We start from the raw sequence: 19,597 nt of genomic DNA, 5'->3' as shown, positions 1-19,597 counted from the left end.
GGAGGCCCCTTGCCCCACATCGCCCCATAGAAACGTGGACCTCCAATCTGACCTCCAATCTGCCCCACATCTGGGCCCTCAAGCTTGGATTTCCTTGCCCCTTGCATTGCCCCATAGAAACTTCGACCTCTCCTATCAGCCCCACGTATGTGGGTCAGTCTAGACGACCATTGAGTGGTCCCATTGCCCCTCTCCCCTCCTATCAGCCCCACACATGTGGGTCAGTCTAGAGGACCATTGAGTGGTCCCACTACCCCTCTCCCCTCCTATCAGCCCCACGGACCCTTCTGCCCCATTGCCCCTCTCCATCAGCCCCACATCAGGGTTGGTCTAGAGGACCATTGAGCCCCCTTGCCATTTCCCCTTCCATTGCCCCATAGAAACCTGGACCTCCTTGCACCTCTCCCCTATCTGCCCCACATATGTGGGTCAGTCTAGAGGAACATTAGGGGTCCCATTGCCCCTCTCTCCCTTCTATCAGCCCCATGGAAACTTGGATTTCCTTGCCCCTTCCATTGCCCCATAGAAACTTGGACCTCCTTGCCCCTCTCCCCTCCTATCAGCCCCACATATGTGGGTCAGTCTAGAGGACCATTGGGGGTCCCATTGCCCCTCTCCCCTTCCATCGCCCCATAGAAATCTGGACCTCCTTGTCCCTCTCCCTTCCTATCAACCCCACATATGTAGGTCAATTTACAGGATCATTAGGGGTGCCCCATAGCCCCTCTTTCCCCTTCTCTCGGCCCCACACATCTGGGTCAGCCCTAGAGGACCATTGGGGGTCCCATTGACCCTCCTTCCCCTCCTATCAGCCCCACATATGTGGGTCAGTTTACAGGACCATTGTGTGCCCCATAGCCCCTCTCCTCTCCAATCTGCCCCACATCTGGGCCCCCAAGCTTGGATTTCCTTGCCCCTTCCATTGCCCCATAGAAACATGGACCTCATTGCCCCTCTTTCCCCTCCTACCAGCCCCACATATGTGGGTCAGTCTACAGGACCATTGTGTGCCCCATAGCCCCTCTTTCCCCTCCTCTCAGCCCCACATATGTGGGTCAGTCTAGAGGACCATTGGAGGCCCCTTGCCCCACATCGCCCCATAGAAACGTGGACCTCCTTGCCCCTCTCCCCTCCTATTAGCCCCACATATGTGGGTCAGTCTACAGGACCATTAGGGTGCCCCATAGCCCCTCTTTCCCCTCCTCTCAGCCCCACATATGTGGGTCAGTCTAGAGGACCATTGGAGGCCCCTTGCCCCACATCGCCCCATAGAAACGTGGACCTCCTTGCCCCTCTCCCCTCCTATCAGCCCCACATATGTGGGTCAGTCTACAGGACCATTGGGGGAGTCCCATAGCCCCTCTTTCCCCTCCTCTCAGCCCCACATATGTGGGTCAGTCTAGAGGACCATTGGAGGCCCCTTGCCCCACATCGCCCCATAGAAACGTGGACCTCCTCATACCTCTCCCCTCCTATCAGCCCCACATATGTGGGTCAGTCTAGAGGACCATTGGAGGCCCCTTGCCCCACATCGCCCCATAGAAACGTGGACCTCCTTGCCCCTCTCCCCTCCTATCAGCCCCACATATGTGGGTCAGGACCATTGTGTGCCCCATAGTCCCTCTTCCCCCTCTCTCAGCCCCACATCTTCCTCGGCGACCCACACAAAAGAAGACAACGCCCCCAGCCACCCCACGGCCGGAACCGACGACCCATAGAAGACTTGGGGGGCAGGACGCCAGAACCTCCAAACTCGGAAAGTTCTGGAAGATGGTGGAATTTTCCCGGAGGAAACAAAGTTGTGTAATCGGCAAATGTCCGATTCTGGTGCTTTTAATAACAACAACCACAACAACACAACAACCAACAACAACACAACAAGCACAACAACAATATAATCTAAAAGAAAATATGTGGTTGTGGGTTGAGTTGCGTTGTTTGGGGTTGTGTTGCGTTGAGTTGCATTGTTTTGAGTTGCTTGTGTTGTGTTGTGTGTTGAGTTGTGTGTGTTGTGTTGAGTGGGGTTGAGTTACTGGATTGTGTGTTGCATTGCATTGTTGAGTTGTGGTTTGGGTTGGGTTGTTGGGTTGTGGGTTGGGTTGTTTGGGGTTGTGTTGCGTTGAGTTGCATTGTTTTGAGTTGCTTGTGTTGTGTGCTGTGTTGTGTTGTGTTGTGTGGGGTTGAGTGGGGTTGAGTTACTGGGTTGTGTGTTGCATTGCATTGTTGAGTTGTGGGTTGGGTTGTTGGGTTGCGTTGTTTGGGGTTGTGTTGCGTTGAGTTGCATTGTTTTGAGTTGCTGGGTTGTGGGTTGAGTTGCGTTGGGTTGTTGCGTTGGGTTGTGTGTTGAGTTGTGTGTGTTGTGTTGAGTGGGGTTGAGTTACTGGATTGTGTGTTGCATTGCATTGTTGAGTTGTGGTTTGGGTTGGGTTGTTGGGTTGTGGGTTGTGTTGTTTGGGGTTGTGTTGCGTTGAGTTGCATTGTTTTGAGTTGCTTGTGTTGTGTGCTGTGTTGTGTTGTGTTGTGTGGGGTTGAGTGGGGTTGAGTTACTGGGTTGTGTGTTGCATTGCATTGTTGAGTTGTGGGTTGGGTTGTTGGGTTGCGTTGTTTGGGGTTGTGTTGCGTTGAGTTGCATTGTTTTGAGTTGCTGGGTTGTGGGTTGAGTTGCGTTGGGTTGTTGCGTTGGGTTGTGTGTTGAGTTGTGTGTGTTGTGTTGAGTGGGGTTGAGTTACTGGGTTGTGTGTTGCATTGCATTGTTGAGTTGTGGGTTTGGTTGGGTTGTTGGGTTGCGTTGTTTGGGGTTGTGTTGCGTTGAGTTGCATTGTTTTGAGTTGCTGGGTTGTGGGTTGAGTTGTGTTGGGTTGTGTGTGTTGTGTTGAGTTGGGTTGAGTTACTGGGTTGTGTGTTGCATTGCATTGTTGAGTTGTGGGTTGGGTTGTTGGGTTGCGTTGTTTGGGGTTGTGTTGCGTTGAGTTGCATTGTTTTGAGTTGCTGGGTTGTGGGTTGCGTTGCGTTGTTGCGTTGGGTTGTGTGTTGAGTTGTGTGTGTTGTGTTGAGTGGGGTTGAGTTACTGGGTTGTGTGTTGCATTGCATTGTTGAGTTGTGGGTTGAGTTGCGTTGTTTGGGGTTGTGTTGCGTTGAGTTGCATTGTTTTGAGTTGCTTGTGTTGTGTTGTGTGTTGAGTTGTGTGTGTTGCGTTGAGTGGGGTTGAGTTACTGGGTTGTGTGTTGCATTGCATTGTTGACTTGTGGTTTGGGTTGAGTTGTTGGGTTGTGGGTTGCGTTGTTTGGGGTTGTGTTGCGTTGCATTGTTTTGAGTTGCTGGGTTGTGGGTTGAGTTGAGTTGTGTTGGGTTGTTGCGTTGGGTTGTGGGTTGTGTGTGTTGTGTTGAGTGGGGTTGAGTTGGGTTGAGTTACTGGGTTGTGTGTTGCATTGCATTGTTGAGTTGTGGTTTGGGTAGAGTTGTTGGGTTGTGTTGGGTTGTGGGTTGTGTTCCATTGAGTTGGGTTAGGTTATGGGTTGTGTTGTGTTGTTGTGTTCCATCATGGGTTGGTTGGTTGAGTTGTCTTGTGTTGCGCGTTGGGTTGTGTGTTGTGTTTTGTTGAGCTGTGTTGCGTCATGGGTTGGTTGGTTGAGTTGTGTGTTTCGTTGGTTGTGTTGTGCGTTGTGTTGTGCGTTGTGTTGTGTTGCATCATGGGTTGGTTGGTTGAGTTGTGTGTTGAGTTGGGTTGGGTTGTACGTTGGGTTGTGCGTTGTGTTTTGTTGAGTTGTGTTGTGTCATGGGTTGGTTGGTTGAGTTGTGTGGGGTTGTGTGTTGGGTTGTGGGTTGGGTTGTGTTTGGTTGAGTTGTGTTGCGTCATGGGTTGGTTGGTTGAGTTGTGTGTTGAGTTGGGTTGTTGGTTGTGTTGTGGGTTGTGTTGTGTTGCGTCATGGGTTGGGTGAGTTGTGTGTTGTTTTGTGTTGTGGGTTGTGTTGTGTTGCGTCATTGGTTGGGTGAGTTGTGTGTTGTGTTGTGGGTTGTGTTGTGTTGAGTTGAGTTGTGTTAGGTCATGGGTTGGTTGGTTGAGTTGTGTGTTGAGTTGTGTTTGGTTGTGAGTTGTGTTGAGTTGTGTTGCGTCATGGGTTGGTTGGTTGAGTTGTGTGTTGAGTTGAGTTGGGTTGTTGGTTGTGTTGTGGGTTGTGTTGTGTTGTGTTGTGTCATGGGTTGGGTGAGTTGTGTGTTGTGCTTTGCTGAGTTGTGTTGTGTCATGGGTTGGTTGGTTGAGTTGTGTGTTGAGTTGGGTTGTGTGTTGTGTTGAGTTGTGTTGCGTCATGGGTTGGGTGAGCTGTGTGTTGTGTTGTGGGTTGGGTTGTGTGTTGTGTTGCGTCATGGGTTGGTTGGTTGAGTTGTGTGTTGGGTTGGGTTGTGTGTTGGGTTTTGTTGAGTTGTGTTGTGTCATAGGTTGGTTGAGTTGTGTGTTGTGTTGAGTTGAGTTGTGCATTGGGTTGTGTGTTGTTGAGTTGTGTTGCATCATGGGTTGAGTTGTGTGTTGTGTTGTGTGTTGAGTTGAGTTGTTGGTTGTGTTGCGTTGTGTCGAGTTGTGCATTGGGTTGTGGGTTGTGCATTTCCCTTCGGTGCAGAAACCACCCATTCAGTTTCTTGAATTGACAACACACACACAACACACACACACACACAACCTTTTGTGAGCCAAGAAAACTTTAATAATCTACACATATTTACATACATAAAATTGAATTTCAAACGGTATTGTGTCATGTGTCGTGTTGTTGCTTGGAGTTGCGTTGTTGTGTTACGGGTTGGTGGGGCTGTTGGGCAGTTTTGGGGTTGCGTTGAGTCACTGGGTTGTGTGTTGAGTTGCATTGCGTTGCGCTCTGTTGAGTTGTGGGTTGAGTTGTGTTGAGTTGTGTTGAGCTACGTTGGGTTGAGTTGTGGGTTGAGTTGTTGGGTTGAGTTGCGTTGGGTTGAGTTGTGGGTTGAGTTGTTGAGTTGCGTTGGGTTGAGTTGTGGGTTGAGTTGTTGAGTTGCATTGGGTTGAGTTGTGCGTTGAGTTGTTGCGTTGGGTTGAGTTGTGCGTTGAGTTGCATTGGGTTGAGTTGTTGAGTTGCGTTGGGTTGAGTTGTGGGTTGAGTTGTTGAGTTGCGTTGGGTTGAGTTGTGGGTTGAGTTGTTGAGTTGTGTTGGGTTGAGTTGTGGGTTGAGTTGTTGAGTTGCGTTGGGTTGAGTTGTGCGTTGAGTTGTTGCGTTGGGTTGAGTTGTGCGTTGAGTTGCATTGGGTTGAGTTGTTGAGTTGCGTTGGGTTGAGTTGTGGGTTGAGTTGTTGAGTTGCGTTGGGTTGAGTTGTGCGTTGAGTTGTTGAGTTGTGCGTTGGGTTGAGTTGTGGGTTGAGTTGTTGGGTTGGGTTGCTTTGGGTTGCGTTGTGTTCAGTTGGCTTGCGTTGAGTTGTGTTGACTTGGGTTGAGTTGCGTTGATTTGTGTTGAGTTGCGTTGACTTGTCTTGTGTTGAGTTGCATTGACTTGCATTGCGTTGGGTTCCATTGAGTTGTGTTGAGTTGCATTGACTTGCGTTGAGTTGTGTTGAGTTGCGTTCTGTTGAGTTGTGTGTTGACTTGCATTGAGTTGAGTTGTGTGTTGACTTGCATTGAGTTGAGTTGACTTGCGTTGTATTGACTTGTGTTGCGTTGCGTTGAATTGCCTTGAGTTGTGTTGAGCTGCGTTGACTTGCGTTGAGTTGTGTTGTCTTGAGTTCCGTTGACTTGTCTTGACTTGCGTTGTGTTGCGCTTTGTTGCGTCGAGTTGTGTTGCCTTGCATTGAGTTGCCTTGCTTTGTGCTGAGTTGCGTTGACTTGCGTTGTGTGTTGCATTGAGCTGTGTTGCGTTGTGTTGCGTTGATGAGTTGTGTCACCCTTCCCACGCTCAATCAGTTGAGTTGTGTTGAGTTACGTTGAGTTATTGGCTTGTGTGCTGAGTTGCATTGAGTTGTGTTGAGGAGTTATGTTGAGTTGTGTTGCATTGACTTTGGTTGACTTGTGTTGAGTTGTGTTGACTTGCCTTGCATTGCGTTGACTTGGGTTTCGTTGAGCTGGATCGAGTTGTGTTGAGTTGCGTTGACTTGTCTTGAGTTCCATTGACTTGTCTTGAGTTGCGTTGACTTGCATTGTGTTGAGTTGTGTTGACTTGGGTTGCGTTGGGTTGAATTGCATTGAGTTGTGATGAGTTGCGTTGACTTGGGTTGAGTTGTGTTGACTTGTCTTGAGTTGCATTGAGGATTTATGTTGAGTTGTGTTGCATTGACTTTGGTTGAGTTGTGTTGTTGAGTTGTGTTGCGTTGACTTGTGTTGAGTTGTGTCACCCATCCCGCCCTCAATCAGTTGAGTTGAGTTGCATTGAGTTATTGGGCTGTGTGTTGAGTTGCGTTGACTAGTGTTGACTTGCATTGACTTGTCTTGAGTTGCGTTGTTTTGTGTTGACTTTTGTTGAGTTGTGTTGCCTTGCCTTGTATTGTTGTGTCCCCCTCAATCAGTCACCTCATTGGCCAGCTGCGTGTTGAGTTGCGTTGAGTTATTGGGTTGTGTGTTGACTTGGGTTGACTTGTCTTGCATTGCGTTGTGTTGCCTTGTGTTGTTGCCTTGTGTTGAGTTGTGTTGACCTGTGTTGAGTTGCGTTGCCTTGTGTTGACTTCCGTTGACCTGTGTTGAGTTGCTGAGTTGAATTGAGTTGCGTTGCATTCAGTTGTGTTGAGTTGTGTTGACTTGCCTTGCCTTGTGTTGACTTGTGTTGACCTGTGTTGTGTTGACTTGCGTTGACCTGTGTTGACTTGCGTTGAGTTGTGTTGAATTGCATTGCGTTGTGTTGAGTTGTGTTGCCTTGTGTTGTGTTGAGCTGCGTTGACTTGTGTTGAGTTGTGTTGACTTGTCTTGTGTTGCGTTGACTTGTCTTGAGTAGCATTGAGTTGGGTTGACTTGCGTTGTGTTGAGTTGCATTGACTTGACTTTGCGTTGTGTTGAGTTGTGTTGACTTGCCTTGCATTGTGTTGAGTTGCGTTGTGCTGCATTGACTTGAGTTGTGTTGACTTGTCTTGAGTTTTGTTGCATTGAGTTGTGTTGACTTGTGGTGCCTTGCATTGAGTTGCCTTGCTTTGTGTTGTGTTGTGTGTTGCATCAAGCTCTGTTGCGTTGTGTTGCATTGAGTTGTGTCACCCTTCCCACCCTCAATCGGTTGTGTTGAGTTGCGTTGACCTGAGTTGCGTTGACTTGAGTTGCATTGACTTGTGTTGAGTTGCGTTGACTTGTGTTGAGTTGTGTCACCCATCCCACCCTCACTCAGTTGAGTTGTGTTGAGTTGCATTGAGTTATTGGGCTGTGTTGAGTTGCGTTGACTTGTGTTGACTTGTGTTGAGTTGCGTTGACTTGTGTTGAGTTGCGTTGACTTGTGTTGAGTTGCGTTGACTTGTGTTGAGTTGTGTCACCCATCCCACCCTCAATCAGTTGAGTTGTGTTGAGTTGCGTTGAGTTGCGCTGACTTGTCTTGAGTTGCATTGACATGTATTGAGTTGTGTTGACTTGTCTTGCGTTGTGTTGAGTTGCCTTGAGTTGTGTTGAGTTGCCTTGCCTTTTGTTGAGCTGCGTTGACTTGTGTTGAGTTGTGTTGCCTTGTCTTGAGTTCCGTTGACTTGCGTTGTGTTGCATTGAGTTGAGTTGGGTTATGTTGTGTTGTGGGTTGAATTGTTGAGTTGTGTTGTTGCATTGAGTTGCATTGAGTTGACTTGTGTTGAGTTGTCACCCATCCCGCCCTCAATCAGTTGAGTTGTGTTGAGTTGCGTTGAGTTATTGGCTTGTGTGTTGAGTTGCGTTGAGTTGTGTTGCATTGTGTCACCCTTCCCACCCTCAATCAGTTGTGTTGTGCTGAGTTGCATTGAATTTTATTGACTTGCGTTGAGTTGCATTGAGTTGTGTTGACTTGGGTTGAGTTGCGTTGCATTGCGTTGACTTGTGTTGACTTGTCTGGATCTGGGTTGAGTTTCATTGAGTTGCGTTGACTTGTCTTGCGTTTTGACTTGTGTTGAATTGCGTTGACTTGTCCTCAGTTGCGTTGAGGAGTTATGTTGAGTTGTGTTGCATTGACTTTGGTTAGGTTGTGTTGTGTTGCGTTGACTTGTGTTGAGTTGTGTCACCCTTCCCACCCTCAATCAGTTGAGTTGTGTTGAGTTGCATAGAGTTATTGGCTTGTGTGTTGAGTTGCGTTGAGTTGTGTTGCATTGTGTCACCCTACCCACCCTCAATCAGTTGAGTTGTGTTGAGTTGCATTGAGTTATTGGGCTGTGTGTTGAGTTACGTTGAGTTGTGTTGACTTGTCTTGACTTGGGTTGAGTTGCGTTGACTTGTGTTGAGTTGCCTTGACTTGTCTTGAGTTGCGTTGACTTGTCTTGAGTTGCGTTGACTTGTCTTGAGTTGCGTTGACTTATCTTGAGTTGTGTTGACTTGTCTTGAGTTGTGTTGACTTTTGTTGAGTTGTGTTGCCTTGACTTGTGTTGTGTTGCGTTGTTGAGTTGTGTCCCCCTCAATCGGTCACCTCATTGGCCAGCATCTCCAGCTGGCTCCTCTCCCTCCCTCCCTCCTCTCCGAATTCCCCGCCCAGCTGCCATATCTTAACCCCGCCCCCTGCGTCCCCGGCGGCCAATAGCTGAGCCCGCCTGGGGTTGAACTCCAGGCAGTAGGCGGGCTCTGGGCTTTGACGGACGGAGAGCGAGGGCTTGAGTTGAGTTGACTTGGGTTGTGTTGAGTTGCGTTGACTTGGGCTGAGTTGCGTTGAGTTGTGTTGACTTGGGTTGAGTTGCGTTGAGGTGCATTGACTTGTGTTGAGTTGTGTTGACTTGGGTTAAGTTGTGTTGACTTGTGTTGAGTTGCGTTGACTTGTCTTGTGTTGCATTGGGCTTCGTTGACTTGTCTTGTGTTGAGTTGCGTTGAATTTTATTGACTTGCGTAGTGTTATTTTGATTGCGTTGACTTGGGTTGTGTTGTGTTGAGTTGAATTTTATTGACTTGGGCTGAGTTGCGTGGACTTGGGTTGCGTTGAGTTGCATGGCATTGTGTTGAGTTGCGTTGACTTGTCTTGACCTGGGTTGACTTGTCTCGCGTTGTGTTGACTTGTGTTGACTTGTATTGACCTGTGTTGACTTGCATTGAGTTGTGTTGACTTGAGTTGTGTTGACTTCAGTTGACTTGCATTGAGTTGTGTTGATTTCAGTTGACTTGTGTTGACTTCAGTTGCCTTGCATTGAGTTGTGTTGACTTGGGTTGTGTTGACTTCAGTTGACTTGCATTGAGTTGTGTTGACTTCAGTTGACTTGCATTGAGTTGCATTGAATTGGGTTGATTTGCTTTGACTTCGGTTGACTTGTGTTGAGTTGTGTTGAGTTGCGCTTACTTGGGTTGAGTTGCGTTGACTTTGGTTGAGTTGTGTTGTGTTGACTTGTCTTGAGTTGTGTTGACTTGCGTTGAATTGTGTTGACTTACATCGACTTACATTGACTTGAGTTGCATTGCGTTGACTTGTTGAGTTGTGTTGCCTTGTGTTGTGTTGACTTCAGTTGACTTGCATTGAGTTGTGTAGAGTTGTGTTGATTTCGGTTGACTTGCATTGAGTTGTGTTGAGTTGCGTTGATTTCGGTTGACTTGCATTGAGTTGTGTTGAGTTGCGTTGACTTCGGTTGACTTGCATTGAGTTGTGTAGAGTTGTGTTGATTTCGGTTGACTTGCATTGAGTTGTGTTGAGTTGCGTTGACTTTGGTTGACTTGCATTGAGTTGTGTTGAGTTGCGTTGACTTCAGTTGACTTGCATTGAGTTGTGTTGACTTCGGTTGACTTGCATTGAGTTGTGTTGACTTGCGTTGACTTCGGTTGACTTGCATTGAGTTGTGTTGACTTGCCTTGAGTTGTGTTGACTTGCATTGAGTTGTGTTGACTTGCGTTGACTTCGGTTGACTTGCATTGAGTTGTGTTGACTTGCGTTGACTTCGGTTGTCTTGCATTGAGTTGTGTTGAGTTGCGTTGATTTGGGTTGAGTTGTGTTGTGTTGAGTTGTCTTGACTTATGTTGACGTGCATTGAGTTACGTTGAGTTGTGTTGACTTGAATTGACTTGCCTTGCGTTGTGTTGACTTGTGTTGACTTATGTTGACTTGCATTGAGTTACGTTGAGTTGTGTGTTGAGTTGTGTGTCCCCCTTGTGTTGCGTTGTGTCAATCGGTCACCTCATTGGCCAGCATCTCCAGCTGGCTCCTCTCCCTCCCTCCTTCCTCGGCGAATTCCCCGCCCAGCTGCCATATCTTAACCCCGCCCCCTCCGTCCCCAGCGGCCAATAGCTGAGCCCGCCTGGGGTTGAACTCCAGGCAGTAGGCGGGCTCTGGGCTTTGACGGACGGAGAGCGAGGGCTTGAGTTGAGTTGACTTGGGTTGAGTTGTGGGTTGAATTGTTGAGTTGTGTTGAGTTGCGTTGAGTTGCGTTGGCTTGACTTCCGTTGAGTTGTGTTGACTTGCCTTGCGTTGTGTTGACTTGCCTTGAGTTGTGTTGCGCTGCGTTGACTTGTGTTGACTTGTCTTGCGTTGTGTTGACTTGCCCTGAGTTGTGTTGCGCTGCGTTGACTTGTGTTGACTTGTCTTGAGTAGCATTGACTTGCGTTGAGTTGCGTTGAGTTGACTTGCATTGCGTTGAGTTGTGTTGTGTTGAGCTGCATTGACTCGTGTTGAGCTGCGTTGTGTGTTGCCTTGAGCTGTGTTGCATTGATGAGTTGTGTCACCCTTCCCACCCTCAATCAGTTGAGTTGTGTTGAGTTACGTTGAGTTATTGGCTTGTGTGTTGAGTTGCATTGAGTTGTGTTGAGTTGCGTTGACTTCGGTTGACTTGCATTGAGTTGTGTTGAGTTGCGTTGATTTCGGTTGACTTGCATTGAGTTGTGTTGAGTTGCGTTGACTTCGGTTGACTTGCATTGAGTTGTGTTGAGTTGCGTTGACTTCGGTTGACTTGCATTGAGTTGTGTTGACTTGCGTTGACTTCGGTTGACTTGCATTGAGTTGTGTTGACTTGCATTGAGTTGTGTTGACTTGCATTGAGTTGTGTTGACTTGCGTTGACTTCGGTTGACTTGCATTGAGTTGTGTTGACTTGCATTGAGTTGTGTTGACTTGCATTGAGTTGTGTTGATTTGGGTTGAGTTGTGTTGCATTGACTTTGGTTGAGTTGTGTTGTGTTGAGTTGCGTTGACTTCGGTTGACTTGCATTGAGTTACGTTGAGTTGTGTTGACTTGAATTGACTTGCCTTGCGTTGTGTTGACTTGTGTTGACTTATGTTGACTTGCATTGAGTTACGTTGAGTTGTGTGTTGAGTTGTGTGTCCCCCTTGTGTTGCGTTGTGTCAATCGGTCACCTCATTGGCCAGCATCTCCAGCTGGCTCCTCTCCCTCCCTCCTTCCTCGGCGAATTCCCCGCCCAGCTGCCATATCTTAACCCCGCCCCCTCCGTCCCCGGCGGCCAATAGCTGAGCCCGCCTGGGGTTGAACTCCAGGCAGTAGGCGGGCTCTGGGCTTTGACGGACGGAGAGCGAGGGCTTCTGGGAGTTTTGGCCAAAGTCAAAGAGATGGATTTCCCCTGGGAAAGAGAAAATTAAATAAATGAGTTTTAATGTAATGTAATGTAATTTAATTTTTAATTTAATTTAATTTTTAATGTAATGTAATTTATAATTTAATTCTTAATGTAATTTAATGTAATTTAATTTTAATGTAATGTCATTTGAATTTAATTTTTAATGTAATGTAATGTAATTTATAATTTAATTTTTAATGTAATTCAATGTAATTTAATTTTTAACGTAATGTAATTTGAATTTAATTTTTAATTTAATTTAATTTAATTTTTAATGTAATGTAATGTAATTTATAATGTAATTTAATGTAATTTATAATGTAATTTAATTTAATTTTTAATGTAATGTAAAGTAATTTATAATTTAATTTAATATAATTTAATTTTTCATGTCATTTAATTTAATTTAATTTTTAATGTAATGTAATGTAATTTAATTTAATTTATAATGTAATGTAATTTAATTTAAACTATAATGTAATGTAATGTAATTTTTAATGTCATTTAATTTAATTTTTAATGTAATTTAATTTAATTTTTAATGTAATTTAATTTAATTTTTAATGTAATGTAATGTAATGTAATTTATAATGTAATTTAATTTAATTTAATTTATAATGTAATGTAATTTAATTTAATCTATAATGTAATGTAATGTAATGTAATTTTTAATTTAATTTAATTTAATTTTTAATGTAATTTAATTTAATTTAATTTTTAATGTAATGTAATTTAATTTATAATGTAATGTAATTTAATTTAATCTATAATGTAATGTAATGCAATTTAATCTATAATGTAATGTAATGTAATTTAATTTTTAATGTCATTTAATTTAATTTGATTTTTAATGTAATGTAATGTAATTTATAATGTAATTTAATTTAATTTTTAATTTAATTTAATTTAATTTAATTTTTAATGTAATGTAATTTAATATGTAATGTAATTTAATTTTTAATTTAATTTAATTTAATTTAATTTTTAATGTAATGTAATTTAATATGTAATGTAATTTAATTTAATTTATAATGTAATGTAATTTAATTTAATCTATAATGTAATGTAATGTAATGTAATTTCATTTTTAATGTAATTTAATGTCATTTAATTTAATTTTTAATGTCATTTAATTTAATTTAATTTTTCATTTCATTTCATTTCATACCTGGAACATCCAAGTTTCATTCTTATAAAACATCCAAGGAGGATATAAATAATGTTAGTAGTAGTAGTAGTAGCTGGGGAAGCTTAGGCAGGGTATAAATAAATAGTAAGTTTGTAGTAGTAGTAGTGGCCGGGGAAGCCGAGGGAGGGTATAAATAATAAGTTAGTAGTAGTAGCAGCTGGGAATCCCTGACAGGGTATAAATAGTAAGTTAGTAGTAGTAGTAGTGGCTGCGGAAACCCAGGCAGAGTATAAATAGTAAGTTTGTAGTAGTAGTAGTGGCCGGGGAAGCCGAGGGAGGGTATAAATAATAAGTTAGTAGTAGTAGCAGCTGGGAATCCCTGACAGGGTATAAATAGTAAGGTAGTAGTAGTAGTAGTAGTAGTAGTAGTAGTAGTAGTAGTAGTAGTAGTAATGGCTGGGGAAACCCAGGCAGAGTATAAATAGTATGTTTGTAGTAGTAGTAGTGGCCGGGGAAGCCGAGGGAGGGTATAAATAATAAGTTAGTAGTAGTAGTAGCTGGGAATCCCTGACAGGGTATAAATAGTAAGTTAGTAGTAGTAGTAGTGGCTGCGGAAACCCAGGCAGAGTATAAATAGTAAGTTTGTAGTAGTAGTAGTGGCCGGGGAAGCCGAGGGAGGGTATAAATAAGTTAGTAGTAGTAGCAGCTGGGAATCCCTGACAGGGTATAAATAGTAAGGTGGTAGTAGTAGCAGCAGCTGGGAATCCCTGACAGGGTATAAATAGTAAGTTAGTAGTAGTAGCAGCAGCTGGGAATCCCTGACAGGGTATAAATAGAAAGGTGGTAGTAGTAGTAGTGGCTGCGGAAACCCAGGCAGAGTATAAATAGTAAGTTTGTAGTAGTAGTAGTGGCCGGGGAAGCCGAGGGAGGGTATAAATAAGTTAGTAGTAGTAGCAGCTGGGAATCCCTGACAGGGTATAAATAGTAAGGTAGTAGTAGTAGTAGTAGTAGTAGTAATGGCTGGGGAAACCCAGGCAGAGTATAAATAGTATGTTTGTAGTAGTAGTAGTGGCCGGGGAAGCCGAGGGAGGGTATAAATAATAAGTTAGTAGTAGTAGTAGCTGGGAATCCCTGACAGGGTATAAATAGTAAGTTAGTAGTAGTAGTAGTGGCTGCGGAAACCCAGGCAGAGTATAAATAGTAAGTTTGTAGTAGTAGTAGTGGCCGGGGAAGCCGAGGGAGGGTATAAATAAGTTAGTAGTAGTAGCAGCTGGGAATCCCTGACAGGGTATAAATAGTAAGGTGGTAGTAGCAGCAGCAGCTGGGAATCCCTGACAGGGTATAAATAGTAAGTTAGTAGTAGTAGCAGCAGCTGGGAATCCCTGACAGGGTATAAATAGAAAGGTGGTAGTAGTAGTAGTGGCTGCGGAAACCCAGGCAGAGTATAAATAGTAAGTTTGTAGTAGTAGTAGTGGCCGGGGAAGCCGAGGGAGGGTATAAATAAGTTAGTAGTAGTAGCAGCTGGGAATCCCTGACAGGGTATAAATAGTAAGGTAGTAGTAGTAGTAGTAGTAGTAGTAATGGCTGGGGAAACCCAGGCAGAGTATAAATAGTATGTTTGTAGTAGTAGTAGTGGCCGGGGAACCCGAGGGAGGGTATAAATAGTAGTAGTAGCAGCTGGGAATCCCTGACAGGGTATAAATAGTAAGTTAGTAGTAGTAGTAGCAGTAATGGCTGGGAATCCCTGACAGGGTATAAATAGTAAGTTAGTAGTAGTAGTAGCAGTAATGGCTGGGGAAACCCAGGCAGAGTATAAATAGTAAGTTTGTAGTAGTAGTAGTGGCCGGGGAAGCCGAGGGAGGGTATAAATAATAAGTTATTAGTAGTAGTGGTGGTAGTAGCAGCTGGGGAAGCCCAGGCAGGGTATAAATAAGGTGGTAGTAGTAGTACCTAGGGAAACCCATTGAGGGTATTAAGTAGTAGTAGTAGTAGTAGTAGTGGCTGGGGAAACCGAGGGGCGTATCAATAATAAGTTAGTAGTAGTAGCAGTGACATCTGGGAAAGCCCAGGCAGGGTATAAATAAGTTGCTGTTTTGTTGTTGTTGTTGTTGTTGTTGTTGTTGTTGTTGTTAGTAGTAGTAGTAGTAGTAGTAGTGGCTGGGGAAGCCCAGGCAGGGTATAAATACTAAGGTAGTACTACTAGTAGTAGCAGTGACATCTGGGAAAGCCCAGGCAGGGTATAAATAATAAGTTGTTGTTATTATTAGTAGTAGTAGTAGTAGTAGTGGCTGGGGAAGCCCAGGCAGGGTAGAAATACTAAGGAACTACTACTAGTAGTAGCAGCTGGAAAAGCCCAGGCAGGGTATAAATAATAAGTTAGTAGTAGTAGTAGTAGTAGTAGTGGCTGGGGAAGCCCAGGCAGGGTAGTAGTAGTAGTAGTAGTAATATTAATAGTAGTGGCTGGGGAAGCCCACGCAGGGTAGTAGTAGTAGTAGTAATATTAATAGTAGTAGTGGCTGGGGAAGCCCACGCAGGGTAGTAGTAGTAGTAGTAGTAGTAGTACCTTCTCCGGTAGCAGCGGCGAAGACCAGGGGCCGGACGGGGGACCACCGGACCCCGAAAACATACTTCCTGGAGAGTTGCAGAGATACTAGGGGCTGCGCCTGCAGCATGGAGTAGAGGTGAACGTGGCCGTCGGTCCCTCCGCTCAGAAAGAGGTTCCTCTCGGAAGAGTAATAAGTAAAAGAGTAGTAAGTAATAATAATAATAATAATAATAATAATAATAATAATAATAATAATAATGTAAAAGCTTTTATGAAAGTAATAGTGAGTAACAAGAAACGAGGAACAAAAATGGAATGAGTAAGAGAAAGGAGCTAGTAACTCGTAGTATTAGTAAATAATACCTCCTCTCGGGAGGAAGAGTAATAAATAAAAGAGGAGTAAGCCGTAAGAATGAAGCGGAAGCTAGGAGTAATAGTGAGTAACGAGTAATAAGTAAGAAAAATGGAATGAGTAACAATAAAAAGGAATTAGTAATTAGTAGTAGTAGTAAATATTAATTCCTCTCGGGAGGAAGAGTAATAAATAAAAGAGGAGTAAGCAGTAAGAATGAAGCGGAAGCAGGGAGTAATAGTAACGAGTAATAAGTAAGAAAAATGGAATTAGTAACAATAAAAGGAATTAGTAATTAGTACTAGTAGTAAATATTAATTCCTCTCGGGAGGAAGAGTAATAAATAAAAGAGTAGCAAGTAGTAGTAAGAATGAAGCGGAAGCAGGGAGTGATAGTAAGTAACGAGGAAGGAGTAATTAAAATGGAATTAGCAAAGAAATGAATTAGTAAAAGCAGTGAGTGAAAGTAGTAAGTAACAAGTAATAGTAACTTATGTGTTGTTGTTTTTTGTTTTGTTATCATTACTACTACATTTACCTATTACTTTTAAACTTAATTCTGTATTAAGTTTAGAAGTAATAGGTAAATGTAGTAGTAATAACACAACACAACAAAACAACAATATAATAAATGTATTATTATTATTATTATTATTATTATTATTATTATTATTATTATTATTATTATTATTATTATTTTCCTGTAGTAGTAGTAATAATAATAGTAACAACATCTTCCTGTAGTATTAGTATTAGTAACAACATCATCATCTTCCTATAGTAGTATTAGTCATAGTAACAACAACATCTTCCTGAAGCAGCAGCAGCAGTAATAATATCTTCCTGCAGCAGCAGTAGTAGTAGTAGTAGTAGTGATGATGATGATAGTAATAGTAACAACAACAATAGTAACATCTTCCTGTAGTATAACAACAATAATAGTAACAACATCTTCCTGTAGTAGCAGTAGCAGCAGCAGTAGTAATAAGAATAACAAGAAGAATAAGATCTTCCTGTAGTATATTAGTAATAGTAACAACAACAATAACAACAACATCTTCCTGTAGTAGTAGTAAGAATAATAAGAATAAGAATAAGATCTTCCTGTAGTAGTAGTATTAGAAAGAGAACAACATCTTCCTGTAGTAGTAGTAGTAGTAGTAGCAGTAATAAGAATAAGAATATCTTCGTGCAGTACTACTATTACTACTACTAACAACAACAACAACAACGTCAACAACAACAACGTCTTCCTGTAGTAGTAGCAGCAGCAGCAATAAGAATAACAAGAATAAGCTCCTCCTGTAGTATATTAGTAATAGGAACAACAACAAAACAACAATAATATCTTCCAGTAGTAGTAATAGTAGTAATAAGAATAAGAATAAGAATATCTTCCTGTAGTAGTAGTAGTAAGAATAAGATTAAGAATACAAATAATATCTTCCAGTAGTAGTAGTAGTAGTAGTAGTAGTAGTAAGAATAAGAATAAAAATAATATCTTCCTGTAGTAGTAGTAGTAGTAGTAGTAATAATAAGAATAAGATATTCCTGTAGTAGTAGTAGTAATAAGAATAAGAATAAAAATAAAAATAAAATCTTCCTGTAGTAGTAGTAGTAGTAAGAATAAGAATACGAATAAAAATAATATCTTCCTGTAGTAGTAGTAGTAGTAGTAATAAGAATAAGATATTCCTGTAGTAGTAGTAGTAGTAGTAGTAGTAGTAGTAGTAATAATAAGAATAAGAATAAGAATAAAATCTTCCTGTAGTAGTAGTAGTAAGACTAAGAATACGAATAAAAATACTATCTTCCTGTAGTAGTAGTAGTAGTAGTAGTAGTAGTAGTAGTAAGAATAAGAATAAAATCTTCCTGTAGTAGTAGTAGCAGTAAGAATAAGAATAAGATCTTCCTGTAGTAGTAGTAGTAGTAGTAGTAGTAATAAGAATAAGAATAAAAAGAAAAATAATATCTTCCTGTAGTAGTAGTAGTAGTAGGAATAAGAATAAGAATAAAAATAAAAATAATATCTTCCAGTAGTAGTAGTAGTAATAATAAGAATAAAAATAAAATCTTCCTGTAGTAGTAGTAGTAGTAGTAATAATAATAAGAATAAGAATATCTTCCAGTAGTAGTAGTAATAAGAATAAGATGCTCCTGTAGTAGTAGTAGTAGTATTAGTAAGAATAAGAATAAAAATAAAAATAATATCTTCCTGTAGTAGTAGTAGTAGTAGTAGTAGTTGTAGTAAGAATAAGAATAAAAATAATATCTTCCTGTAGTAGTAGTAGTAGTAGTAGAATAAGAATAATATCTTCCTGTAGTAGTAGTAGTAGTAAGAATAAGAATAAGAATAAAAATAATATCTTCCTGTAGTAGTAGTAGTAAGAATAAGAATAAGAATAAGAATAAGAATAAGAATAATAATAATAATAATATCTTCCTGTAGTAGGAGTAGTAATAAGAATAAGAATAAGAATATCTTCCAGTAGTAGTAGTAGTAGTAAGAATAAGAATAAGAATAATAAGAATAATAAGAATAATATCTTCCTGTAGTAGTAGTAGTACTAGTAATAAGAATAAAAATAAAAATATCTTCCAGTAGTAGTAGTAGTAATAAAAATAAGAATAGTATCTTCCTGTAGTAGTAGTAGTAGTAGTAATAAGAATAAGAATAAAAATAAGATCTCCCTGTAGTAGTAGTAGTAGTAGTAGTTGTAATGAGAATAATATCTTCCTGTAGTAGTAGTAGTAGTAGTAGTAGTAGTAGTAAGAATAAGATCTTCCTGTAGTAGTAGTAGTAGTAGTAGTAGTAAGAATAAGAATAAAAATAAAAATAAGATCTCCCTGTAGTAGTAGTAGTAGTAATAATAATAATAATAATAATAATAATAATAATAATAATAATAAGATCTTCCAGTAGTAATAGTAGTAGTAGTAGTAATAAGAAAAAGAATAAAAATAATATCTTCCTGTAGTAGTAGTAGTAATAATAACAATAATAATAACAACAACAACATCTTCCTGTAGTAGTAGTAATAATAAGAATAAGAATAAGAATATCTTCCAGTTAGTAGAATAATAAGAATAATATATTCCTGTAGTAGTAGTAGTAGTACTAGTAATAAGAATAAGAATAAAAATAAAAATATCTTCCAGTAGTAGTAGTAGTAGTAGTAATAAGAATAAGAATAAAAATAAGATCTCCCAGTAGTAGTAGTAGTAGTAAGAATAAGATCTTCCTGTAGTAGTAGTAGTAATAAGAATAATAAGAATAGAAATAAGATCTCCCTGTAGTAGTAGTAGTAGTAGTAGTTGTAATTAAGAATAATAAGATCTTCCTGTTGTAGTAGTAGTAGTAGTAGTAGTAATAAGAATAAGGATCTTCCTGTAGTAGTAGTAGTAATAAAAATAAAAATAAGATCTCCCTGCAGTAGTAGTAGTAGAAGTAATAATAATAATAATAATAATAATAATAATAATAATAATAATAATAATAATAATAATAATAATATAATATCTTCCAGTAGTAGTAGCAATAGTAGTAAGAATAAGAATAAGAATAAGATCTTCCAGTAGTACTACTACTACTAGTAGTAAGAATAAGAATAAGATCTTCCAGTAGTAGTAGTAGTGGTAGTAGTAATAATAATAATAATAATAATAATAATAATAATAATAATAATAATAATAATAATAATAATATCTCCCTGTAGTAGTAGTAGTAAGAATAAGAATAAGAATAATATCTTCCTGTAGTAGTATTAGTAGTAATAAGAATAAAAATATCTTCCTGTAGTAGTAGTGGTAGTAATAATAAGAATAAGATGATTCTTCCTGTAGTAGTAGTAGTAGTAGTAGTAGTAGTAAGAATAAGAATAATAAAAATAATATCTTCCTGTAGTAGTAGTAGTAATAAGAATAAAAATAAGAATA

The 19,597-nt window shown here is 40.7% G+C and overlaps 1 protein-coding gene and 1 long non-coding RNA gene across 2 annotated transcripts in view; both read right to left on the bottom strand.

Annotated features, from left to right (window-relative positions):
- Positions 1–6,625: 6,625 nt before the first annotated feature.
- On the bottom strand, positions 6,626–8,555 carry LOC309361697. The gene is made up of 3 exons (XR_014164591.1): positions 8,331–8,555; positions 6,804–6,932; positions 6,626–6,685 (listed from the first exon to the last, which is right to left on the bottom strand). It is a non-coding gene; the product is annotated as an uncharacterized lncRNA (long non-coding RNA).
- A 2,842-nt stretch (positions 8,556–11,397) lies between these two features.
- The window catches only part of LOC309362370 (cytoplasmic dynein 2 intermediate chain 2-like), a 29,352-nt gene continuing 21,152 nt past the window's right edge, over positions 11,398–19,597 (bottom strand). The window contains exons 6-7 of the mRNA XM_081898016.1: positions 15,329–15,488; positions 11,398–11,639 (exon numbers count right to left, since the gene is read on the bottom strand). Coding sequence (XP_081754142.1) covers positions 11,407–11,639; positions 15,329–15,488 — 393 coding nt within the window. The 3' untranslated portion in view covers positions 11,398–11,406. The remainder of the gene's footprint in view (positions 11,640–15,328; positions 15,489–19,597) is intronic.

Source organism: Podarcis melisellensis (genome assembly GCF_964234715.1).
Source record: "Podarcis melisellensis genome assembly, chromosome: Z".
NCBI classification, from domain to species: domain Eukaryota; kingdom Metazoa; phylum Chordata; class Lepidosauria; order Squamata; family Lacertidae; genus Podarcis; species Podarcis melisellensis.
Note: the sequence above shows the minus strand (reverse complement) of the source record. Positions and strands in the feature narration are given on the sequence as shown.